This window comes from Henckelia pumila, unplaced genomic scaffold (assembly GCF_033568475.1).
Source record: "Henckelia pumila isolate YLH828 unplaced genomic scaffold, ASM3356847v2 CTG_627:::fragment_1, whole genome shotgun sequence".
NCBI lineage: Eukaryota > Viridiplantae > Streptophyta > Magnoliopsida > Lamiales > Gesneriaceae > Henckelia > Henckelia pumila.
Genome location: NW_027331869.1, coordinates 198,534 through 217,681, shown reverse-complemented (window position 1 = coordinate 217,681; position 19,148 = coordinate 198,534). Strand labels below are relative to the sequence as shown.

Here is a 19,148-nt window from a genome sequence, read left to right as displayed (position 1 = left end):
GATGTATTATTTATGCCACTAAAGTGGTCTTGTAATGCCAGACCTGCCTGGAATTTTGATACCCCTGGAAATTTTTACTCCACTGATGTGGGCTTGTAATGCCAGACCTTCCTGGGCTTTATGAGACCACTAATGTGGATTTTTTATGCCACCGAAGTGGTTTTTAAGTGTCAGACATTCCTGGGCTTTATGAGACAAATGATGTGGATTTTTTACACCACTGATGTGGGCTTTGAGTGCTAGACCTGCCTGGGTTTTATGAGACCACTGGTGGATTTTTTATGCCAATGAAGTGGCCTTTAAGTGCCAGACCTGTCTGGGCTTTATGAGACCACTGATGTGGATTATGTATGCCACTGAAGTGGGCTTTAAGTGCAAGACCTTCCTGGGCTTTATGAGACCATTGATGTGGATTTTGTACACCACTGATGTGGATTTTGAGTGCCAGACCTGTCTGGGCTTTATGAGACCACTAATGTGAATTTTTTATGCCACTGAAGTGGGCTTTGAGTGCCAGACCTGCCTGGGATTTATGAGACCATTAATGTGGATTTTTTACTACACTGATGTGGGCTTTGAGTGCCAGACCTGTCTGGGCTTATGAAACCACTGAAGTGGATTTTTTGTGGTATGTTTCAAGTGATAATATGGTATTAAGAAAGAATATTTCTCAAAAATTATAATAAACATACTGAATTCTGACGACAGGACTGACTCTTGAAACATAATAAAATACTGAATAATAGCAAAACAAACGACTAAATAGACGGATACCAGCTCAGTAACCCAAAATCAGACCTGAACTGAGCTATTAGGGGTAGTATCTTTTCAAGTGTTGAGCATTCCATGGCCTCTTCCCTTTCTTGCCTTGGTTGTCCTCCAAGTAATAAGTAGCTACTCCGGCCTTTCCTATCACCTTGAATGGCCCTTCATACTTGTCATCTAACTTTCCTCTTTCTCCTGGATGTTGCATCTTCCTCATCACCAAGTCTCCTTCGCGAAAAACCTTAGGATACACTCTTTTATTGTAGGCCTGGGTCATTCTTTTGCGATAAGCTGCAAGCCTTATTGCTGCTCGGGTCCTATGCTCTTCCAGTAAGTCCAAATTCATTGCCCGCAGTTCTTGATTATTGTCTCCATATGCCATTATCCGCGCACTTTCCTTCCCTATCTCTGCTGGAAGGACAGCCTCAGTGTCATATACCATGCTGAACGTTGTTTCGCCCATCCCAGATTGGGCTGTAGTTCTGTATGACCATAGTACTGATGAGAGTTTTTCTACCCACTTACCCCTGGCTGTGTCCAATCATGTTTTGAGAGCTTGAACTATTGTCCAGTTGGTAACATCCACCTGTCCATTCCCTTGCGGGTACGCTACAGATGTGAAAACTTGCTCGATCTTCATCTCTTGACACCACGCTCGGACTTTAGATCCACCAAACTATCTCCCATTGTCTGACACCAACCTGCGCGTTATCCCGAAATGGCACACTATATTTTTTCACAAAAAACTGAGCACTTCTTTTTCTGTAATTTTAGCTAGAGGCTCGGCCTCTACCCATTTAGAAAAATAATCGACTGGAACCAGCAAGAATTTCCTTTGTCCTGTGCTGACAGGGAATGGCCCAACAATATCCATTCCCCATTGATCAAAAGGACAGGCAGCCACAACTTCCTTCATGTAATCTGCGGGTCTCCACTGTAAGTTAGCGTGTCTCTGGAAATTATAGCATGAATTAACCAGATCTGATGAGTCCTTTCGCATAGTGGGCCAAAAGAAACCAGCTAAAAGAGCTTTCTGCTAGGGAAAGACTGCCTAAGTGACTTCCGCAAGAACCTTCATGAATTTCCCGTAATACATAATTCGCCTCATCGGGATCCAAACACTTTAACAAAGGTTGAGAGAAAGATCTTTTGAACAGAATTTGATCGATCATGACGAAACGAAGTGCCCTTCGTTTTATCTCCTTAGCTTTCTTATTATCACTCGGTAATTCTTTCGTGGTTAGATATTTGTGTATGTCATATCTGCAATCCCCTTCTGGTATTTGAGCTATAATATCATCAAGAGTTTCCAGTTGAGACACGAGCTCCCGATCTGAGATAATAGGATCAGGTCGGTTGTTTAAGGCACTAGCCAGGCGAGCCAAATGGTCGGCCTTGATATTTTCAGCTCGGGGGATGAGCTCCAAGTTCAACTCGGTGAATCCTTCTTTGGCCTTGTATAATGCCTTGGAATATTTCATCATCTTCTCATTTTTGATCTCAAAATTTCCATTGCTCTGCTGGATGGCTAATTGGGAATCGAAATATAGAGTAGCTTGGGAAATACCCAAGTTCCGTGCTGCCTTGAGTCCAAGTAATAATGCCTCATATTCTGCTTCATTATTAGAGGCTTGGAAGTCCAACCTAATGGAGATATTAGTTTCTTCACCCTAGGGTGATATGATAACAATTTCGGCCCCACTTCCTGTTTGACATGATGACCCATCTAAAAAATTTTTCCATAGCTCTTCTTGATCTAATTGCACTGTCTCTGCCAAGAAGTCGGCTAGGGCTTGAGCTTTTATGGCTGTTCGGGGTTCAAATTTAATATCGTATTCACTCAACTCTGTAATCCACCTAACAAGTCTTTCCGATGCATTTGGGTTAGATGCAATTTTTCCCAAAGAACTATTAGTGAGTACGGTGATAGGGTGTGAGAGGAAATAAGACCTTAACTTTCTTGATGTGATGACCAAAGCTAAAGCAAGATTTTTCTGAGTTAAGTAATTGAGCTCGGCTCCCTTCAAGCTATGACTCACAAAGTAAACGGGCTGATGATTTATTCCGTCCTTCCTGACCAAGACCGAGCTGGTTGCTCGGCGAGTGACCGCCAAAGAGAGGAATAATTCTTCCCCTTGAACAGGTTTATTCAGCACAGGTAATTGCTTTATATAATCCTTTAAATCCTGAAAAGCCTTGTCACTTTCCTCATTCCATTCAAAAATTTTTGTCTTTCTTAGTGCTTTAAAGAAATATAAGATTTTATCCACATATCTGCTTATAAACCGAGCTAACGCTGTAATTCTTCCTGTTAATCTTTGTACCTCCTGTATATTCCAGGGTGAACTCATGGCGATGATAGCTTGGAATTTTTCAGGATTGGCCTCAATTCCCCTTCTTGTAACCATGTAACCCAGGAACTTGCCAGCCCGAACTCAAAAAGTTCATTTGTTAGGATTTAACTTCAGTTGATAATTTTTCAGCGTCTGAAAGGTTTGAGTTAGGTCAGTAATGAACTGGTCGGCAGTTCGGGTCTTGACCAGGATGTCATCCACATAGACTTCAATATTATTTCCAATTTGTTGCTTGAATACTTTATCCATCAACCTTTGATATGTATCCCCATCATTTTTAAGCCCAAATGGCATGACCACATAACAGTAAATTCCCGTTAATGTAACAAAACTCACCTTGTCCTTGTCTTCTTTTGCTAAAGGGATCAGATGATATCCTTGATAAGCATCCAAAAAGCTGAGTTATTCATGTCCTGCAATTGAATCGACAAGATGATCGATTCTAGGTAGGGGTAGCAATCTTTAGGGCATGCTTATTTAAATGTCGAAAATCTACACACATGCGCCATTTTCCTGTAGACTTGGGAACTAGGACTATATTAGACAACCAGGTCGGGAAGTGGATTTCCTCAATGTGTCCAGCCCTAAGTAACTTTTCTACTTGTTCCTTTATTACCGCATCCTTTTCATGGCCGAAGTGACATTTCTTCTGAATAATAGGACGACAATCCTTTACTACATTGAGCTTATGTTCTGCTACCTCCCGACGCACCCCTACCAGATCTGCCACTGACCATGCAAAAACATATTTTTTGGTTTTCAAGCATTCTATTAAGGGCTTATTCAACTGTGCTTCAAGGGTGCGAGCAACCTTTACCATCCCAGAGGGAGGGGAGATCATGATTTCCTCAACTTCTTCTTCGGCAGTGACAGATGTGTCTTCTATCAATTTGACTTGTTCCATACCAAAGAGTCCAGGTCGGGAGACATTATCAGTCTTGGTTACCTTTTGTTCTATTCTGACCTCTTCCACATAACACTTGCGGGCAATAACTCGATCACCCTGCACTTTTCCAACCTCGTTACCCACTGGAAACTTTATTTTCTGATGTAGAGATGATTCAACAACCATGAAAGTGTTCATGGCAGGTCTGCTGATAAGTGCAATTTATGCACTTAAATTATAAATGATTTGACTTGGATTTTGTGATGTATTGAGTGGGTATTATGCATATCTGTTGTTGTTTTTGTGAGTTGCAAGAATTGGTGCAAAAGTACCAAGAAGAAGCGGAAGGATGCATTATGGAGTATCAACTTCAAAAAATTACTGGGAATATTTGAGACATCCAAATCCGATCTCCACCATTCATAATAAATTTAGGATGTTTTGAAACTACTGTCAAAATTTCAGCTCAATCCGACGGTTAGATTGTGAGATATGATTTTTTGAAAATTGTCACGCGATGCATCTGCCTAGTATGGCATTATAGGCTGACGGAGCATCTAATATGATGAAACTCACAATTATGGTTTTGCGAGAGTTATTTTGTCCCAAAGTAAGTGGCAAGTGAACTAACCCAACAGGTCGGATTGTGTGACCCGTGAAGCCAAATTGCGATGTCACCACGGGTTCCATCTTGTATTGTCCTAAATCCATTTGATTTATTGCTTCCTGAAATAGAACGTTGACAGAGCTTCCCAAATCCACAAATATCCTGGCCAAGTCATAATTTGCGACCATGGCTCTTATCACCAAGGAATCATTATGGTTACTGATCACTCCCTTCATATCTTCCGGCCAAAAATAAAGGGTCAGGCCGGGATGGATGACTTGACCACTGATCTCTATATTTAACAGTTTTTTGCTGCTGGTTTTCCTAGCTCTGTTGGAATCTCCATCAGTTGGGCCTCCAGAAATCATGTTAATAACTCCTAGAGCAGGCGGAGCTGGTCTTTGGTCATTCCTGGCCTGGTCTTGATTTGGGCAATTGAAATCCCCTTGAGGAGGGGCATTCTTGGCTCTTTTTCTATGAAACGACCCTAAGTTCTAACTTTTAAATAAATAAAGAAAACACAAAATTTTTTTAAAAAAGATTGGCATGACCTATTTGTTTGAATAAGGAACCACCTGTCTCAAACAGAAGTTTAAGATAAACCTCAACCCGAGGCAAACATCATGCATAAAGAATGCATAAACAGTAACTAATTCGACACCAGACGAAAAACTTTAGAATAATGTTTACATGCCAAACATATTTGCAGGAAATAACACATTCTGCTACTAGAAAGGAAGCAACATACGACAGTGGTTACTTATTACAATAACATAATGCGGGAATAAAAGAGCGGCAACGGTCAGGGCGTGCCACCGAACACCTAGGGACCCTAGAAATCCTGCCCCGCAGCCTCGACTGCATACTCACCTGCACCAAGCATAGTAGTGAGCCTAAAAGCCCAGCAAGATTTAAATAATACAGCAAGGGTTCAAAATAATGTGTCATACTAAAAATAGTACTAAGTACACTTATGAATCTCACACGAAGAGGGAAAAGTCATGACATGCCCGAAGTAAGAACAATAGCAATATGCGATGGAAAACACATTCATGAATCAATTATCCTTTACTTTTACTTTTGAATTTGGATCCTCGATTGTGACTATGATTTTGATCGATCAATGGCTGCAGTATACTATGACGGAGATTAATCTCGCCGCCACATTGCCCCTTTTTCATTCTTTTTGGTAGGGGAGCCGAGATGAATTCCCGGCCGCTTACTACACGTCTCATTTGGTAGGGGAGCTGGGATGTCTCCCAGCCGCTTACTACACGTCTCATTTTGGCAAGTGAGCCAGGGCATCCCCCGACCGACATTGCACGTAAAAATCACAACCAAATCACTTCATTCATTAACTTTTCCTTCATTTAACATTTTCCTCATTTTAACATTTAACTTTACAAGCTCTCTTTAATACAAGACTTCGGGACTAGACTTTTAAACAAATTGAAGTCACACACGCAAATAAATGGGCGTTGAGTAATTTAAATGACATAAACTCAAAAGATAGCATAACATAAATTTTATGGATGATTGGAGTGTAGGGGAGCACTCTCACCTTAAAAGCTTTTCTCCTTCCACTTAAGTTTACGCTCACAAGGGCCTAACTCGAGCGATTAACCCATAAAATCCATAACTCATCCTATTAAAATTCAAAAGACTTGCCGTTTGAACCGGAATCTCAAACACACCTTAAAATACTCCTATGACCAGTATTCACATTTTTTATAATGTCCTAGACAACTCAACACTTAGAATCCCGGACAGCCCATAGACAATAGAAAAATCTGCTCACGTCACTCCAACTTACGCACATAACTTAATCGATTCTTATCCGAAATAGGCCCAATTTACACCGACACCATCCTAACATCACATACATCAAGAAACTTAGGGGTAGCCCCTATCCAGACCTCGAAAACCGACCTCATCAGACCTGTTTTCCCAAAACTTGACGCGATGGTAAAAATTCTGTTTTGGACCACTTGACACTATGGACTCCCGAGCTCATCCCTCAACATATTGAACCTCAAAAACCCATGAGAACAACTAGTAAACATGCTTAGACAATCAGCTAGGGCCATTAGACAAGGCTATAGTCCAACGCTACCATACGTCTCCCGTTTTCCCCAAACACTAGCCCAATGCCTTCCAAAACTCTACTAAACGACCATCCAACTTAGTAGCCCCATTACCAGCCCTATAGCACATATATAACACATCCAAATACTCATGTTAACCCCATGAACATCCCATTGCATCCCCTCAACTCCATTCATCCATTGGTTACAAAAATTCCATTTCAAACGCCATAACTCAATATTTTCACAACATTTCAAAGCACATGAATTGAATAACTTGGCCAACAACATATGAGGTTTAAATCCAACCATACACACATGAAAATGGAATGATTACATTGGGGTAAATTCTGATTTTCCGAGTTACACACTCAAACTTTCATATATTTACATGAAGCTCATTCTTTAAGGCTCAACAAGCAAGCTAGCATAGCATGATGCATAAAAATCAACTCCAACCTCATATTTATATGAAAACCGAACCCATACACATCATATTAACACCATTTGAATCTGAAATTTTGAATTTAAACAAGGTGGCATCAAGAAAACACTATAATCCATGCTTGGGTTTTAAAAAAAGAGAAGAAACTTCATCTTGCCTCAACTAGTAACCCAAATAAGGGTGAATTGGGGACGGCTAACACCCAAATCCCATGGTTAACAGCTGGACCAGCTTCTTATGGTGACCTCATGGCGGCTGGACGGCAGGGAGGTGCGGCCGGAGGCTAGGGGAGAAGATGAAAGAGTGGTCGTAGCTTCCTTGAGAGAAAGTGTGTGAAGGCGTGAGAGAAAGGGAGAAAATGAGGGTGAGTGGCGGCTAGGTAAGGATTAGAAAGCTAGGGTTTGAGTTGTGGTGTGATATAATATGTATATGTATGTATAGGTGTGAGTGTGTAAGAGTAGGGCAAGCCAAAAAGTGCTCTTTGACTAATAAAAGTGCTATATTAGGTTTTACAACTTTAGCTTGTAGAATTGCCCCTATTTTTAATTACTAAGTCTAGAATCTTTAAATTTAAATTCCAAGAATGAAATTTCATTTGTCCGAGTACAAAAAGGCTAATTTGGAAAATTTAAAGAATTACGCGCGAAAATGCGCTTACGCCATTTTTTTTCCTTAAATGTAAAAAAAATATAAAATAAAAATTTTATTTTATTTTCTTCACCTCTCATGAAATTTAGGTCACCTATATTTAAAATGGAAGATTTTCCGCCGTATTCGCCTTTGCCGCGCGCCGAAGTCGGAATTCACCAATGTAAGCAATTTAAGAAGTTAAAATTTTAATATCATAAAAATAAATTCTAAGGAGACTTAAATCATTTATATTACCATAAATTTTGAAATTTTAAATATTAAAACTAATTTAGGCATAAAATTTAATTTATGGATTTTAGGCGTCACAATTCCTCCCTCCCTAAAAAAAAATTTCGTCCTCGAAATTAAAGCTTACCGAAGAGCTCCGGGTAGCGAGTCCTGATGTCAGCCTTTGACTCCCAAGTAGCTTCCACATCTGTATGTTTCAACCACCAACCTTGACCATTGGTATCGACTTGTTGCGAAGTCTCCTCTCTTGCCTATCAAGAATCCAATCGGCCCTCTCCTCATACGTCATGTGGGGAGATAACTGAAGAGGTTCACAACTGAGCACATGAGATGGATTCGAGATGTACTTCCTTAACATCGACACGTGAAAGACATTATGGACTCCATAAAGACTAGGTGGCAAGGCCACTCTATACACCAATGCCCCTACCTTGTCCAATATCTCAAAAGTTCCAATGAACCTCGGTGCCAGCTTACCTTTCTTGCCGAATCTCATCACGCCTTTCATAGGAGCTACTCGGACAAACACGTGATCTCCCACCGAAAATTCCAAGTCTCTCCTCCTATGATCAGTGTAACTCTTCTGCCTGATATGAGCAGTCCTCATCCTATCTCGGATCTTGGCTACAACCTTAGCTATCTGCTGTACAATCTCCGGCCCTAACTCCGATCTCTCACCGGCCTCGGTCCACAACACCGGTGATCTACATGGTCTGCCATACAATGCCTCATAAGGTGCCATACCGATGGTGGCCTGATAACGGTTATTATACGCAAACTCCACCAAGGGTAATCTCGACTCCCAGCTGCCCTGAAAGTCAATGGCACAAGCCCTCAAAAGATCCTCTAATATCTGTATTACCCTCTCGGATTGCCCATCCATATGAGGGTGAAATGCTGTACTGAACAAAAGTTTTGTCCCCAACGCAGAATGAAGGCTCCTCCAAAACAACGAAGTGAACCGCGGGTCTCGGTCAGACACTATGGAGACAGGGATGCCATGAAGTTTGACTATCTCATAGATGTACAACTCCGCATACTGAGCCATGGATTAGGTCGTCCTAACCGGTAGAAAGTGTGCCAACTTAGTGAGGCGGTCTACAATAACCCATATGGCATTCGAATTCCTCACCGTCCTGGGCAATCCCACTACAAAATCCATCGTAACATTATCCCATTTCCACTCAGGGATAGGGAGAGGCTTTAGTAATCCAGCGGGTCTCTGATGTTCCGCCTTAACCTGCTGGCAAGTCAGACACTCAGCCACAAATCGGGCAATGTCTCGCTTCATGCCCGGCCACCAATATAACCGTTGAAGATCAAGGTACATCTTCGTACTCCCTGGGTGGATGGAGTACGGTGATGCATGAGCCTCTGCCATGATTGTAGTTCGCAAAGAATCACCTGCAGGCACCCAAAACCATCCCTTGAATTTCACAATCCCGTCCACTGAGTACAAACCACTACTCCTATCCTCATCTCTCTGTCTCCACTTACCTAACTGCTCATTATTAGCCTATTCAGCACGGATATGGTTAAACAATGTAGTCCCCACTATCAATGAAGATAATCAGGGCTCTCTACCCCTGGCATAAAACTCCAAATCAAACCTTTGAATCTCATACTGCAAAGGTCTAGACACTGACAAGGAGGAAATCACTGCTACTTTCCTACTCAAGGCATCCGCAATGACATTAGCCTTACCCGGATGGTAACTAATCTCGCAGTCATAGTCCTTCACCAACTCTAGCCATCTCCGCTGCCTCATGTTCAACTTCTTCTAGGTGAAGAAGTACTTGAGGCTCTTGTGGGCCGTAAAGATCTTGCACTTTTCTCCATAGAGATAGTGCCTCCAAATCTTGAGTGCGAAGACTACGGCGACCAACTCCAAATCATGAGTAGGATAGTTCTTCTCATGTCCCTTCAACTGCCAGGAAGCATAGGCAATCACTTTCTCCCGCTGCATAAGAACTTCTCCTAATCCCAGTTTAGAAGCATCCGTGTAAAGAACAAAGTCACCTTGCCCAGTTGGCATGGCTAACACTGGCGCTGTCATGGGAGCTGTCTTCAATATGTCAAAGCACTCTTGACACTCCGGACTCCAATCATACTTAGCATTCTTCTTGGTCAATGCGGTCAAGTGCACTGCTATGGACGAAAAGCCCTTGATAAACTTCCTATAATAGCCTGCCAAACCAAAGAAGCTGCGAATCTCTGATGCATTACTAGGTATAGCCCACTCCTTCACTGCTTGAACTTTAGAGGGATCAACCTCTACACCACTTTTAGAGATTACATGACCCAAGAATGATACTCTCTCCAACCAAAAATCACACTTCTTGAACTTAGCAAGCAATTTCCGATCTCGAAGCACCTCAAGAACTGTCCTCAAATGTTGGGCGTGCTCCGCTCGGTCCTTGGAGTAGATGTGGATGTCATCAATGAAACCAATAACAAACCGATCTAAGTATGGCTGGAAGACGCAGTTCATGAGATCCATGAAGACCGCGGGCGCATTCGTCAACTCAAACGGCATCACAAGGAACTCGTAGTAGCCATAAAGAGTCCCAAACGCTGTATTGAATACATCTGACTCCTTCACCTTCAATTGGTGATAAACAGCACGAAGATCAATCTTCGAAAATACAGAGGCTCCTTGTAACTGATTGAAGAGGTCCTCAATCCTGGGTAATGGGTACTTGTTCTTCACAGTAACTCCATTCAATTCCCGATAATCAATACACAATCTTAGGCTCCCATCCTTCTTCTTCACAAAGAGAACCGGTGCGCCCCATGGAGAGAAACTAGGGCGTATAAAACCCTTATCTAGAAACTCTTGAATCTGCTCTTTCAACTCCTTCATTTCTGTAGGCGCCAACCTATATGGTGCCTTAGAAATTGGCGCGGTACCTAGGACCAAATCGATAGAGAACTCAATCTCCCTATCGGGTGGAAGACCTGCAACGTCTTCCGGAAACACATCTCCAAAATCTCTGACTACATCCACATCTGTAATCACGGGTCTAATTGGAATTTCTGTCAAGGTCAAACTTGCCAAGAATTTCTAACATCCCTCCAACATAAGCTGTCTCGCCTGAAGAAAAGATATGACCTTGGCCTTCCTTCGACTCTTAGCTGCCTCAAACCAGAAAGGCTCCACACCTTCCGGTCTAACCAACACTGATCTCTGCTGAAAGTAAATAACCACTGCATTCTTCACCATCCAGTCCATCCCAAGAATCAGATCGAACTCGGGCATGGGCAACACTATCAGGTCTGCTTCCACCATTTGACCCTGCAAGAGGAGTTCAAGACTCCTGACCAAGCTCTTGGATGTCAGCTCTTCCCCTGATAGAATAATAACTGAGAATCCCACCGACAACTCCTCTCGATGAATTCCCCACTTGTGCACAAACGCCTCAAAAATAAAAGAATGTGTAGCCCCCGAGTCTAATAATGCTTTGGTGGCTACACTAGCTACTAAGATTCTTCCTGCAAAAATCACAGTTACAACGTAGAATTTGGGTTTCCTAACCACAAGCTAAATCTATGCTCATCCTAATGCAATCAGTTCCCATAATTCTAAGTATGCAGCTAATAACCAACAAAATCATGCAATAACATACAAACCTTACGCAAGTTCCTCAAAAATCTAAAGAATATCTAGCACTTAGTACAACCAAGTTCTCACTTAAAACAAATTACCACATAAATCCACAAATAAATATAAGGTATCGATTTAACTTAAAAGCTTAAAGCATTACCTGTGATCAGGGTGGTATCAGGGTTGGCCTCCTCGGCCTGCATCACAAAGACTCGCCCAGTCGCGGGCCTCCTAGCCTCTGGGCAATCAGCTAACACGTGTCCTGGACTCTTGCACCTGTAGCATACTCTAGCTCCCAACAGGAACCTGCCAAAGTGGGCCTTGCGGCAAACTGGACAAGTAAGCTTCTCCCCAGCCTTGGGAGGAGCGGGTCTGTGGGCCTGATGCCCCTGAGGTCTGTGGGCCTGATGCCCCTGGGGTCTGTGGGCCTGATGCCCCTACTGACGCGGTGGTCCATGGTACGGCCTCTTGCCGTGCTGCTGCTGGCCATGAGCTGGGAATGGCCTCTTACTCTGCGCCTCAGCGCTGATATCCCTCAGTGTCTGCTCAGACCTCAAGGCTCTCCTAAGGGCAGAAGCATAGTTAGCTGGCTCCGCCATAAATACATCCCGACGGATGGCGGGTCGTAGCCCCACAATGAAGTGCTGGAGCTTCTCTTCCTCGTCATCTCCGATCAAAGGCGCAAAGTGGCAACCCCTCTCAAACTTCACCACAAACTGAGCCACTGATAAATCTCCCTGTTGCAGGCTCATAAACTCCGTCTTCAAACGGGCCCTCACATCCGCGGTAAAATACTTCTCAAAGAAAATTCTCTTGAACTCAGTCAAAGGTAGGGTATTCGGATCCACCTTCTTCTCAACTCCCTCCCACCAGAGGGCGGCATCATCCTGGAGAAGGAAGACAACACAACGTACTCGATCTGGATCTCCCAACTACATATAGCAAAAGATTACCTCCAGCAAATGAATCCATCCTTTTGCTACCAGCAGATCAGTAGTGCCAGCAAAGTCCTTTAGATTCATCTTCCTAAACTGCTCATAAACAGTCCCAAGTCAGCCCTGGGTGCGTCCACATGTCGCTCAAGGATACGGGCTAATCCAGCTAGCACCTGAGCCCCAACATCCATAGCTGGTGGAGGTAGCGGCGGTGGAGGTTCCAAAGCATGACCGCGACGAGGGGCCATCTGTATGCAAGTCCAAATTCCAAGGTTCAAATTCCATGACTTAAGAGTCCTTTAAAATTTGAAGTGCTCAAGAACTTTAAAACTCTTATTCTCAACATTTAAACAGTCAAAGATAAATTTTTTTTAAATCTAACAGACTTTGAGATGAGATCTCCCGAGTCCCAGCATTCGGAGGTAGGCACATCCCAAGCCCAATGACCGTGCTCTAATACCAACTGAAACGACCCTAACTTCTAACTTTTAAATAAATAAAGAAAATAAGGAAAATTTTAAAAAAAAATCGGCATGACCTATTTGTTTGAATAACAAAACACCTGTCTCAAACAGCAGTTTAAGATAAACCTCGACCCGAGGCAAACATCATGCATAAATCATGCATAAACAGTAACTAATTCGACACCAGACGAAAAACTTTAGAATAATGTTTACATGCCAAACATATTTGCAGGGAATAGCACATTCTGCTACTAGAAAGGAATCAACATACGACAGTGGTTACTTATTACAATAACATAATGCGGGAATAAAAGAGCGGCAACGTTCAGGGTGTGCCACCGAACACCTAGGGACCTTGGAAATCCTGCCCCGCAGCCTCGACTGCATACTCACCTGCACCATGCATAATAGTGAGCCTAAAAGCCCAGCAAGATTTAAATAATACAGCAAGGGTTCAAAATAATGCGTCATACTAAAAATAGTACTAAGTACACTTATGAATCTCACACGAAGAGGGAAAAGTCATGACATGCCCGAAGTAAGAACAATAGAAATATGCGATGGAAAACACATTCATGAATCAATTATCCTTTACTTTTACTTTTGAATTTGGATCCTCGATTGTGACTATGGTTTTGATCGATCAATGGCTGCAGTATACTATGCCGACAAGGATGCCGAGATTAATATCATCGCCACATTGCCCCTTTTTCATTATTTTTGGCAGGGGAGCCGAGATGAATTCCCGGCCTCTTACTACACGTCTCATTTGGTAGGGGAGCTGGGATGTCTCCCAGCCGCTTACTACACGTCTCATTTTGGCAAGTGAGCCAAGGTATCCCCCGACCGACATTGCACGTACAAGTCACAACCAACTCACTTCATTCATTAACTTTTCCTTCATTTAACATTTTCCTCATTTTAACATTTAACTTTACAAGCTCTCTTTAATACAAAACTTCGGGACTAGACTTTTAAACAAATTGAAGTCACACATGCGAATAAATGGGCGTTGAGTAATTTAAATGACATAAACTCAAAATATGGAATGGCATAAATTTTATGGATGATTAGAGTGTAGGGGAGCACTCTCACCTTAAAAGCTTTCCTCCTTCCACTTAAGTTTACGCTCACAAGGGCCTAACTCGAGCGGTTAACCCATAAAATTCATAACTCATCCTATTAAAATTCAAAAGACTTGCTGTTCGAACCGGAACCTCAAACACACCTTAAAATACTCCTATGACCAGTATTCACATTTTTTATAATGGCCTAGACAACTCAACCACTTAGACTCCCGGACAGCCCATAGACAATAGAAAAATCTGCTCACGTCACTCCAACTTAAAACGCTCATAACTTAATCGATTCTTATCCGAAATAGGCCCAATTTACACCGACACAATCCTAACATCACATAAATCAATAAAATCAGGAGTAGCTTCTGTCCAGACCTCGAAAACTAACCTCATCAGACCTGTTTTCCCAAAACTTGATGCGATGGTAAAAATTCTGTTTTGGACCACTTGACACTATGTACTCCCGAGCTCATCCCTCAACCTATTGCACCTCAAAAACCCATGAGAACAACTAGTAAACATGCTTAGACAACCAGCTAGGGCCCTTGGACAAGGCTCTAGCCCAACGCTACCTTACTTCTCCCTTTTGCCCCGAATACTAGCCCAACGCCTTCCAAAACTCTACTAAACGACCATCCAACTTATTAGCCCCATGACCAGCCCCATAGCACATCTCTAAAACATCAAAATACTCTTGTTAACCCCATGAACATCCCATGGCAGCCCCTCAACTCCATTCATCCATTGGTTACAAAAATTCCGATTCAAACGCCATAACTCAATATTTTCACAACATTTCAAAGCACATGAATTGAATAACTTGGACAACAACATATGAGGCTTAAATACAACCATATACACATGAAAATGGATTGATTACATTGGGGTACATTCTGAATTTCTGAGTTACACACTCAAACTTTCATATATTTACATGAAGCTCATTCTTTAAGGCTCAACAAGAAAGCTAGCATAGCATGATGCATAAAAATCAACTCCAACCTCATATTAAGATGAAAACCAAACCCATACACATCATATTAACACCATGTGAATCTGAAATTTCAAATTTAAACAAGGTGGAATCAAGAAAACACTATAATCCATGCTTGGGTTTTAAAAAAAGAGAAGAAACTTCATCTTGCCTCAACTAGTAACCCAAACAAGGGTGAATGGGGGTCGGCTAACACCCAAATCCCACGGCTAATAGCTGGACCAGCTTCTTATAGTGACCTCACGGCGGCTGGATGGCAGGGAGGGGCGTCTGGCGGCTAGGGGAGAAGATGAAGGAGTGGTTGTGATCATCCTTGAGAGAAAATGTGTGAAAGCGTGAGAGAAGGGGAGAAAATGAGGGTGAGTGGCGGCTAGGTGAGGATTAGAAAGCTAGGGTTTAAGTTGTGGTGTGATATAATATGTATATTTATGTATAGGTGTGAGTGTGTGAGAGTTGGGCAAGTCAAAAAGAGCTCTTTGACTAATAAAAGTGCTAGATTAGGTTTTACAACTTTAGCTTGTAGAATTGCCCCTATTTTAAATTACTAAGTCTAGAATCTTTAAATTTAAATGCCAAGAATAAAATTTCATTTGTCCGGATCCAAAAAGGATAATTTGGGAAATTTTAAGAATTACGCGCGAAAATGCTCTTACGCGATTTTTTTTTCTTAAATGAAAAAAATCTAAAATAAAGATTTTATTTTATTTTCATCACCTCTCATGAAATTTAGGTCACCTATATTTAAAATGGAGGATTATTCGCCATATTCGCCTCTGCCGTGCACCGAAGCCGGATGTCACCAATGTAAGCAATTTATACAGTTAAAATTTTAATATCATACAAATAAATTCTAAGAAGACTTAAATCATTTAAATTACCATAAATTTTGAAATTTTAAATATTGAAACTAATTTAGGCATGGAATTTAATTTATGTATTTTAGGCGTCACAGTCTAGGTTGACCAAATCTTCCACGTTGTCTTCTATTTGAGTGGTATCCCTCTTGACGGGTCAATATGTTATTTATTTCAGGATTTTGCTGCATTATCCTTTCAATCTCTTGATCTAGTTGACGATAGTCTTCCGTAGTATGCCCATACTCCTTGTGCAAGTGAAAATATTTATCTGATTCTCGATTTCGAGGCCCTTGCTCGGTCCACGGAGGCCTTTGTGTAAGTTGTCAATCATCACAAATTCGTAAGGCTCGGGTCTTACTCATGCATAAAGGAGTGAAAAAAGTGAATTCCCCCAAGAGTCCGGGTCGGTCTGGTTGCCCTACCTTGGGATTACTATTCGGGACTCTAGTACTTTTCGAACTTTTTGGCCTCTCCCTCTTTACACCTGCTTGCAAAGCTTGTATCTCTTCCATGTTAACATATTTTTCAGCTTGGGCCAGTAATTCCTCGTATGTTTCAGGTGGCCTCTTTATTAAGGATTTGAGAAAATTTTTCATATTCAGCCCTTGCATGAAGGCGCTGATGAGTAGGTCGGGTGTCGCCATTGGTACTTCGAGTGCCAAAGAGCTAAACCTTCGAATATATGCCCGCAAATTCTCTTGTTCATGCTGTTTGATTGCGAAGAGGCTGAAAGTAGTGGTAGGATGTTTTTTACTACTTGCAAAGTGATGCAAAAAATACTTGCTAAAATCCTTAAATTTCTTGATTTCCCTTGGGCGTATCAAGTTAAACCATTGCTGGGCTGGTCCGACAAGAGTAGTAAGGAAAACCTTGCACTTGATCAGATCAGAGTATTTATGCAACAACGCAGCATTCTCAAAGCGTGCTAGATGTTCTTCAAGATCTCCTTTGCCATCACATTCCTTGATGTGAGGCAATTTAAAATGGTTTGGGAAGTCTGCATCCAATATCTCTGGAGTGAAAGGGATGCTCCTAACCATGGTAGCTAGGTACCTGGCCTGCTTTTTCTTAAATTGCTTTATCTCTTCTTTCAGCCTTTTGATTTCGTCCACATGAGTGTTCTGATCAGGGTGCACAGGATTAGCCTGATCCCTTTCTGCCAAAGCCCTTTTAACAGCTTGCTCCACCAATTGCTCCATGTTTGGATTTTCTCCATTTTGATTAGCCATCTTAACCCCTTTTCTTCAATTTCCCACAGATGGCGCCAATTGATGAAGTCGATTTTTTATCTTGGGTTCGGTCAAGTAGAATGGATCATCCAATTCCTTTATCGAAGCAGGTCGGGTGGGGTACCAACAAATTCTGCACAAGCAACAGCTAGGTCAGGGGGGCACCGAAGGTGTTTTTGGCGTAACCCCTCCGATTCCTAAGTCAGTGTCTTGAAGGCAGAGAGTATGATGAATGCAAAAACAGGAGAATATGAGCGTGTGAATGTAAAAGTGAGAGTGAATATCTGTCAAATGGTCAAGCTTATCTTGTATGCATCTGAGTCCTACTTGAACTATAAAAGGTATTCGCGACCCATTAGGCCCAGCTCGGGTAAGCCTAGTAGAGGCAACCCAGGTCATGGAAAGACCTAGCATGTAGAAAACTGGGCTGAACATTACCTTCTAATAATAATCTCATAATTGGGCCAACCCTTATAAACCCATAATGAACGGGTTTGGGTTAGAATAATTTCACTGGGTATCAGAATGGATGAATTTTCAAATAAGGATTTGCGATTAATTTCTCAAAATGCTAAAGCTATGAATATTTTGCATTGTTCTTTAGATATGAACGAGTACAACCGGATCTCGATGTGCTCCTCCACTAAAGAAATATGGGATAAATTAGAGATATGCCACGATGGAACCAACCAGGTCAAGCAAACAAAGATTGACCTCCTAGAGCTCAAATATGATATCTTCGAGATGGAAGCCAATGAAGATAGCGATGAAGAGGAAGCCAACATCTGCCTCATGGCTAAGGATGATGACATCGTCTCCGACGACGATGACGAGGTACCTTCTTATAATGAACTATTGCATGCATATCAACTCATGTATGATATGACTAAATCTCTTAGAAAAGAAAATAGAAATCTTAAAAATGAATTAGAATCTAAGGAGCATGAAAATCTAAGATTAAAAGATAACATAGCTCACTTAGAAAAATTATTTGATAAATTCAGTATAAGTAGTAATAAATTGAATAATCTCCTAAGCATGCAAAAATGTAGCTTTTATAAGGGTGGAATAGGATACGGTAAGAAATCTATAGATTTTACTAGTCTTATTGCCAAAGATAAAATGAGATCACCCCTATATGTTCTTACTGTTGTAAAATTGGACATGCTAGACACAAGTGTAGATCTTTGAAATATCAATATGATAAAAAGAGTTATATGAAATGGAGGCCTAAGAGTACTTAATACCTCATCAGTCGGCATTATGGGAACATGATCTAAAGGAGTTCATCATATACCGATTTAAAATTCCTTGACTTGCGACTGGGCTTCCTGATAAACGCTGCTCTGTCTAAGGAAATAGGTTTTTAAAGAGGCCTTAGCCCTACCTATTACTGAGAGCAATCTTGGAAAGTGTTGATGATTTCGCTATGAGAGACTGAACTCTTATAAATCTATTTTATATCTCTCTTTTCTAACATTGTGGACCCAAAATAACTAAAGGGTACCAAAATCAATTTTTGCAGGGAAATAGGAAAAATGTTCTCCCTAGTATATGGTATCTAGTCAGTGGTTCTAGACATATTACGGAGAACAAGAAGTTACTCCAATCAGTCAAACCAAAGGAAAAGGGAACCGTCACCTTTGGAGACAACAACAAATGAGTAATTTAAGGAATCGGCTCAATAGGTATATCTAAATCCTGCTTGATTGATGATGTACTCCTAGTGAAAGGACTTAAACATAATCTACCAAGAATAATTCAATTGTGCGATAGAGGTTATGAAGTCAAATTCACTCCCCAACACTGCACTATATCACTCACGACTGACAAATCCATAAATTTCAAAGGTTATAGAAGTGAAAATGTATAAAAGGTTTCTTTAAACTATTTATCTTTATCAAATATTAAAAGCCTTGTATCTTTGAATGTTGATGACAACATTTTTTGGCATAGACGACTAGGA

At 41.4% G+C, this 19,148-nt stretch overlaps 3 protein-coding genes across 3 annotated transcripts; all 3 read right to left on the bottom strand.

Annotated features, from left to right (window-relative positions):
- Positions 1–811: 811 nt before the first annotated feature.
- Positions 812–1,228, bottom strand: LOC140873533 (uncharacterized). Its single transcript, XM_073276702.1, has one exon. It carries the CDS (start codon positions 1,226–1,228, stop codon positions 812–814), a length of 417 nt encoding a protein of 138 aa, XP_073132803.1.
- Positions 1,229–1,501: 273 nt separating this feature from the next.
- On the bottom strand, positions 1,502–3,173 carry LOC140873532 (uncharacterized). The gene is made up of 3 exons (XM_073276701.1): positions 2,532–3,173; positions 1,838–2,435; positions 1,502–1,746 (listed from the first exon to the last, which is right to left on the bottom strand). The coding sequence occupies exons 1-3, from the start codon at positions 3,171–3,173 to the stop codon at positions 1,502–1,504; spliced, it is 1,485 nt and encodes a 494-aa protein (XP_073132802.1).
- Positions 3,174–3,209: 36 nt separating this feature from the next.
- Positions 3,210–4,980, bottom strand: LOC140873531 (uncharacterized). The gene is made up of 3 exons (XM_073276700.1): positions 4,637–4,980; positions 3,620–4,213; positions 3,210–3,516 (listed from the first exon to the last, which is right to left on the bottom strand). Exons 1-3 carry the CDS (start codon positions 4,978–4,980, stop codon positions 3,210–3,212), a joined length of 1,245 nt encoding a protein of 414 aa, XP_073132801.1.
- Positions 4,981–19,148: the final 14,168 nt, after the last annotated feature.

Bases quoted from the DNA above. Each gene is read 5' to 3' on its own strand.
- LOC140873533 (XM_073276702.1), bottom strand. From the start codon at position 1,228: ATGGGCGAAACAACGTTCAGCATGGTATATGACACTGAGGCTGTCCTT.
- LOC140873532 (XM_073276701.1), bottom strand. From the start codon at position 3,173: ATGGTTACAAGAAGGGGAATTGAGGCCAATCCTGAAAAATTCCAAGCT. The intron at 2,436-2,531 runs GTGCAATTAGAT...ATATCACCCTAG, and splicing joins CCGACTTCTTGGCAGAGACA to GGTGAAGAAACTAATATCTC. The intron at 1,747-1,837 runs GTTCTTGCGGAA...AGGACTCATCAG, and splicing joins ATTACGGGAAATTCATGAAG to ATCTGGTTAATTCATGCTAT.
- LOC140873531 (XM_073276700.1), bottom strand. From the start codon at position 4,980: ATGATTTCTGGAGGCCCAACTGATGGAGATTCCAACAGAGCTAGGAAA. The intron at 4,214-4,636 runs GTTAGTTCACTT...TGCACTTATCAG, and splicing joins CACACAATCCGACCTGTTGG to CAGACCTGCCATGAACACTT. The intron at 3,517-3,619 runs GTGTGTAGATTT...TGAATAACTCAG, and splicing joins TCTACAGGAAAATGGCGCAT to CTTTTTGGATGCTTATCAAG.